The sequence below is a fragment of the Mercenaria mercenaria genome, chromosome 6, assembly GCF_021730395.1.
Source record: "Mercenaria mercenaria strain notata chromosome 6, MADL_Memer_1, whole genome shotgun sequence".
Lineage (NCBI taxonomy): Eukaryota > Metazoa > Mollusca > Bivalvia > Venerida > Veneridae > Mercenaria > Mercenaria mercenaria.
Window position 1 is genome coordinate 74,099,040 of NC_069366.1, and position 6,446 is coordinate 74,105,485.

Consider the following 6,446-nt stretch of genomic DNA (forward strand, 5'->3'; position numbering starts at 1 on the left):
AAAGGCCGTTTTTATTGAAAACTGTGCATTTGTTATTTCACCATGATATTTTCAAAGACTTAGCGTTTTTTTTACAAAAGGTTCGTTGATTTGCCATTGCAAATACTGAGGTTAATGGTCACTATATCTGATCTCGGTGTTGTTTGTTCACTGTGTCCATATGAAGTATACATTTAGATAAAAGTTACAATGTTTAGTGCACTCAAAACCCGTTTAGTGCTTTTATTTTATTATATCTAAGCAAATTTTGATGAAAAAACCTTACTTTGTCTGTTTTCAACAGACAGTCTCGATTTAAACTAAGACTATGAGTTTTGTGTTTTATCTATTTGAGTCGCGCCATGCCTGAGAAAACCAAATTAGTTGCTTTGCGACCAGCATGGATCCAGACCAACCTGCGCATCCGCGCAGTCTGGTCAGGATCCATGCTGTTCGCTAACGGTTTCTCTAATTGCAATAGGCTTTGAAAGCGAACAGCATGGATCCTGACCAGACTGCGCGGATGCGCAGGCTGGTCTGGATCCATGCTGGTCGCAAACGCACTATGTTAGTTTTCTCATGGCGCGGCTCATTTATCTATGTTTTTTTTTAAAAATAATTTGTGCCAAATTAAGTAATGCTGCATGTCAGATTAATACCCATCCATGCATGTAAACACAATTTGAGAATTAACTTCATGTAAAACATTTTTTCAGGAACTAATGGAAACATTATGTTTTCCGTTTAAGTTCGGCATAACACCAAAGACATAAAAAGCGCGAATGTGCGACATAGATAAAAGTATATATACAAAGACAAGAGTAAGTATGTAATTTAATGCAATTTGGAAAATTCTGTGCTGTACATTTCTGAATCATGTAAGTTTTTGAGTATAAATCCATTGACTATTGTGTAGAAGATACTAAAGCGTATTAGTTAAAGTTAAGCATAACCTCTGTTCAGGACTCCAGTACACATTCGACAGTTACATGTTGTATGTATACATTCAGATTAGATATACTAATGATCTAGGATAATGTGTCACTTCAGTAGATCAATATAAACATGTAAATTATTTGATATGAGTGAACCAATCAGTTAGAGAGAAAGTACTTGCATTATGACTGCCAGACAACAAAACAGAAATAAGCATGTTTATATTGACTTGGTCAACTTACACTTATTTTAAATTATTAGTAATTCTTAGCAAAAATACTTCCTCAGAACAATAACCTTTCTACAACAACACTTTTTTCCGCTCTAGAGAGGTCGCACTTTACTTAATAACTTAACACTCGGTGGTATAAACTAGAACGACATTTTAAAACGTTGTCAGATATTTATCAAGCGTCTTTTTATAATTGTACGTTAAGCTCGTGTGAGTATATATGCTAAACGAAAAAGGCAAGAGGCCGGAACTGACCGTCTGTAAATAAAAGCATGTCCGAATCTCAAGTGTTTATATACCTTATTGCTTTTAATTAAGTTTATTTAAAATCATTACAGGTAACCTAGTTATTTTAGCCGTGGGAATAACGTGATATAAAGAAGATGCTCCAATTCCAAAAGTCTCCCTGGTTCTTTAGCGTGCCAGGTATAAAGTAACCACACACGGAACTCTTATTCTAATGTTAGTTATTTTATTTGAAGGAGCGAGGGTTCGAACTCGCGACCATGCCTGGTTTCGTCGTCAGACAGTGTTACCAATGGACCACTGCTTTTGTACTATTCATAATATCATTCTAATTAATGTATAAATATAAGTAACCTAAGCAATATTACAACAAATGTAATTTCATGATAACACGCTTTTAATAATATAATGATCAAATTTACACTAGAGAGGAAATCAAAACTATGACACCTCTTAAAAACGACGTAAAATAAAATTTAAGTAGGCCTACAATGTACTTTTAAAAAATATACCATGCGCCGATATCTCGGGTACTGTTTGCTAAAGACTGATATTCTATATCTTGTAATAAGACTATTTTGCATTATAGTTTTTTTTCTAACACACAGCTTGATAGTTGCACCCAATACTTTAACTGATTATCCGAAGTCATTTTTTCCGACATACAGTCTTTAGGACATGTATGTTTAAAAATAAGGAGTCAAGAAGTATGCTTTAATTGTATAATAATTGTAAAGTTATATTTGGTTACGAATTGTATTTAGATTTAATGATCGACCTGACCAATGGTGATGTATCAGCTACGATACTGTGGAGATATCAAATGATCGACCTGACCAATGGTGATGTATCAGCTACGATATTGTGGAGATATCCAATGATCGACCTGACCAATGGTGATGTATCAGCTACGATACTGTGGAGATATCCAATGATCGACCTGACCAATGGTGATGTATCAGCTTGGTCAGGTCCTGATATCTATAAATGAACTGCTTCCCATTTCTTTCATAAAATATTAATGCTATTCAACGTCTGGTTTTTGTTTTTCCCTGTTGAATACTTATAGGTTATTAGCTTTGTATCGGGAAATATGCACGAGTTCTTCAGCGAAAATATTGCGCGACTTTAGGAGCGCAATATTCTTCCGCTGAAGAACGAGTGCATATTTCCCGATGCAAAGATAATAACCTTTTTATTACATACTCATCTACACGTATAAATATAATGTAAGTACCATAAATATGTTCAATACCCTGAATAGGATTGACAATACTGAACTAAATAGAAGAAAATAGTGCAACAACACACACTGAATTACGTCAAGCACCCGATATGAAATTCAGGCGTCAGTATATGGAAAAATATTGACGTTTCCGGTACCAGTGTAACTTAACGGGGAATAGAAACGAGTATGTAATAATATATATATATAGAGAGAGAACGTCAACCCATCTGCACTAACCACTCATCTAAAAACATTCAGAAGATATGGTGTTTGAAGAAAAGCTTCACGGTCAAGGTTAAAATATCACTGGTTATGGACATTTATGTGGCCGTGACCACATAGAATAACAAACTCGCAGTTTATAGACACCTAATGAATAGATCACCGAAGTACTAATGGCAAATAGCTTTGACCATTGGGCTGCAAGCCATGCAATAATTTTGTTATCGGAATAAGTTTAAATATATTTATTCCCAGTAATATATACATGTACAATTTAAATAACTACATCATAGTTTGAACAAGATAAGTAGGAAAAGATAAGAATGAAAGACTAATAGTCTTATAGAATTCTTCTCCTTATCGGAATTGTTAGCTCAACAAAATTCTGTGTGCAGTTATAGACCGGTTAATACCACAAAATATGGACCTTGAATTGATATAAGGAGTCATGTTAACCCCAAGTGAAATGTCAGTAATACTTACATGAAGTGCCGGTCCCGGCATCATTCTATTGACCACTTTTATTGCACGCAGAAATCCGTCAGCAGGGACGCAGTGCGGCCGACTACAGTCAGACATATTATTGGGACAGTTGAAACAGGCACGTGACAATGTCTGGTAATGTTCAATTGTAAAGTTATATTTACAAGTCATAGATGTAGATCTCAAACAATCCCGCCGGCACGGGTGGTCTTCATAATCTGGAAAAATCAGAAAACGATTCCGCACTCAGTTTTACATTCCGACAGATCAACAATGTTTTTCATCATATATTGGACCTGCACGCGCAGCGCTCTCGATCAATCAAGAGAGATGGTTTCAGAAGGATTAAAGGAAACGTTCAAAAATCCCCTTTAAAGCATTTCTGTAAGGGCGTTTTTGCAACAGACGAAAGAAAGAAACGTTTACAATATCAAAATTTATATATATATACGGGATAACAATTTCACAGGCCACGTTCATTTCAAACTCGTTTCAAGTCCAATTGAACTTTGTTCATTACGTATTGAAATTTGGTTTTCATTGATATGTTAAGCGGTTATAAGCAAAAAAAGTATTATTTCTTTTTACGTTTGGTATATACAAGAATTACCCAATACAAGTTTGACAGAAGTATATTTCCTATTCAAAAACGACAAAAAAAAATCCCCCCAAAAAAAAACAAAAAAAAAAAAAAAAAAGAAACAACAAATAAAAGTACTCTAATATTAACGTAAACAAAATCACAAAAGCTGTCTCAACCAGGCCTGTCAGTAAAATATATTTTTACCTAAGAATAGATATATGGTCTGAATCCATGTAAGAGTTATAGGACTTGCTGCGATAATTTTGTTAAATTGCGCCCAACATCTAAGTGAAGATTCAACCAGGTAACTGCATCAGTTTTGGAGAGTAATTTCTATCCAAAACAGTTTTCTGCAAGTTCAAACATATGTTTGCCAAAAACAATTTAGAGTTATGGGACATGCACATTTCAGAATGTTTTACCCATCTCAACAACTTGTATACAGTTTCAATTTAATATCTGTATTGACTTCGGAGAGGGCAAATGTATGCAAACCTTCAACACCAAGGGGGTGGGCGGGGGGGGGGGGTGATTTTCTTATATTATATGTAAGAGTTATGGGAGTTAATAAAAATAAATTAAACTAAAATGTCTTAGTGAAAAAGGGACATAACTCTAGAAATAATGCAGGGAGAGTTATGCATCGTGTCAAACTAATGTACATTGGCATTATGAGAAAGTACACGAAGTTTCAATTAAATATCTTAAGTAACGAAGAAGAGACTGAACTTAATAAAACAAATATTTCTAAACAATAAGGGGTATGTCTCTAGAAATACTGCAGGACGAGTTACGCATCTTGTCATACTAACACGTCAGGGCGAGTGAATACCTCTTCTTATTCGTAGAATTGTCCAGCTAAAAATGAATGGCAGTGTGAAGAAATGAGAATGTAATATTATAATATCTAAATGCAATTACAGCTGTACAAACATACACAGTTTGTATATATTATAAGAATTTTTTAGATATAAATCAATCTCTAATGATTCCATATTCTAGTGATACATGAGCAAAGTACATCTTTAAACTACATTTGCATATTTTGATTATGCAAAATATCTTGTTATCTTGCATCCGATATATTTTCTGACTATCACATTAATATTCGTGCGAAATTCAATCCATCTGCATATTTTGATTATGCAAAATATCTTGTTATCTTGCATCTGATATATTTTCTGACTATCACATTAATATTCGTGCGAAATTCAATCCATCTGGAAAAAAAATCCCATCTATACAATGTAATGAATGCACCCCCGTCCCCATTTCTCATTTTTCATCCGTTTACACAATGTACCTGTGCAGCATGACAAGTCAGTTTTAATAGCAAGTAGAATACCAAGCATCCGACATTGTCTTTTTGACAGGTTGTGTTTTCCTAGTCTTGGCAAGAAACGAGCAACTACCTTATATAGGAATCAAATGTAGAGGACACGTACGAAATAACTTAAAGGTTTCACCATTGTATTTATGTTGTTGTTCGGTTTGTTTCGATCGTAATTTCGACATTAAAAATGGTTGTTTCCGCCTTTCATCATCGTAGTATCATTGTTTCAACTTTATAACATTTTTTTCCGAATTTGTTTTTTAAGATGTCCTGTCACAACTTTAACACAGGTGTGGAATTAACAAAGTTCAAACATGTTTACATTAAACATAACTTTACTGAATTGCCAGTAATGTTGTTTTGTTCATAACTACAAAGTATAATGGAATTAAACTCTACTTGAATTATACTCTATTTATCATTCATTAATTCACAGTATTACTAACATTTTCTTAATTACATATAGTTTTACTGAACTGTTTATTTCAAAATTGTTCTTCATATAGTATTACTGAATTAATGAACTTACCCGAGATATCTGGCGGATTCCAAAATGCTGCTGAATTCAGACCCACGTGCATTAACACAACTGATATAAAGAGACACGCTTTGCATGAGAAATCCATTATTTCTAAACTTGTTAAAATCCAAAAACCGAACGACTGTCAAATGCCCAAATCTTCTGTGAAATATTTTCCCCTTGTCTATTTGCTTCTAAGAACTGTTCAGATGATTAACGTATTCCGGAAGTTCTGTTGATAGTCTTTTAGTTTCAGCTTCTGAAAAGACAGAAAAAGGAATCGTCATAATAAGAACAGAAAGAAACTCACAGAATTCCGTGTATTACAGCTTTTAACCCTTATCATGCTAGAAACGATTGATTCTGCCTTTGCGACCAGTGCAGATCATGATCAGCCTGCACACCCGTGCAGTCTGATCATGACCTGCACTGTTCGCCATTCATTCAGTTTATTTTTGGTGTGCACCCTTTGTAACAGTTAATGGTACTGTCCAAATTGAAAGATGGTCAAGTTCATTACAGAAATTAAGCAGGGTAAGGGTTAAAATCTAATCTGTGTGCTCAAGTGAAGAAGGTATATTTTTGCCCACGATCAGCTAGATCAGGAGTTAACTACATCACAGAATGTTAAACCCTGACCTTGATTTTTGATCACTATTATTTAAAACAACAAATAATACATTT

General features: G+C 34.3%; 1 protein-coding gene across 1 annotated transcript in view; it reads right to left on the bottom strand.

Moving 5' to 3' along the window:
* Positions 1-6,018, bottom strand: part of LOC123550406 (uncharacterized) — a 28,276-nt gene extending 22,258 nt beyond the window's left edge. Inside the window, exons 1-2 of the mRNA XM_053546330.1 lie at positions 5,772-6,018; positions 3,327-3,544 (exon numbers count right to left, since the gene is read on the bottom strand). Coding sequence (XP_053402305.1) covers positions 3,327-3,544; positions 5,772-5,868 — 315 coding nt within the window. The 5' untranslated portion in view covers positions 5,869-6,018. The remainder of the gene's footprint in view (positions 1-3,326; positions 3,545-5,771) is intronic.
* Positions 6,019-6,446: the final 428 nt, after the last annotated feature.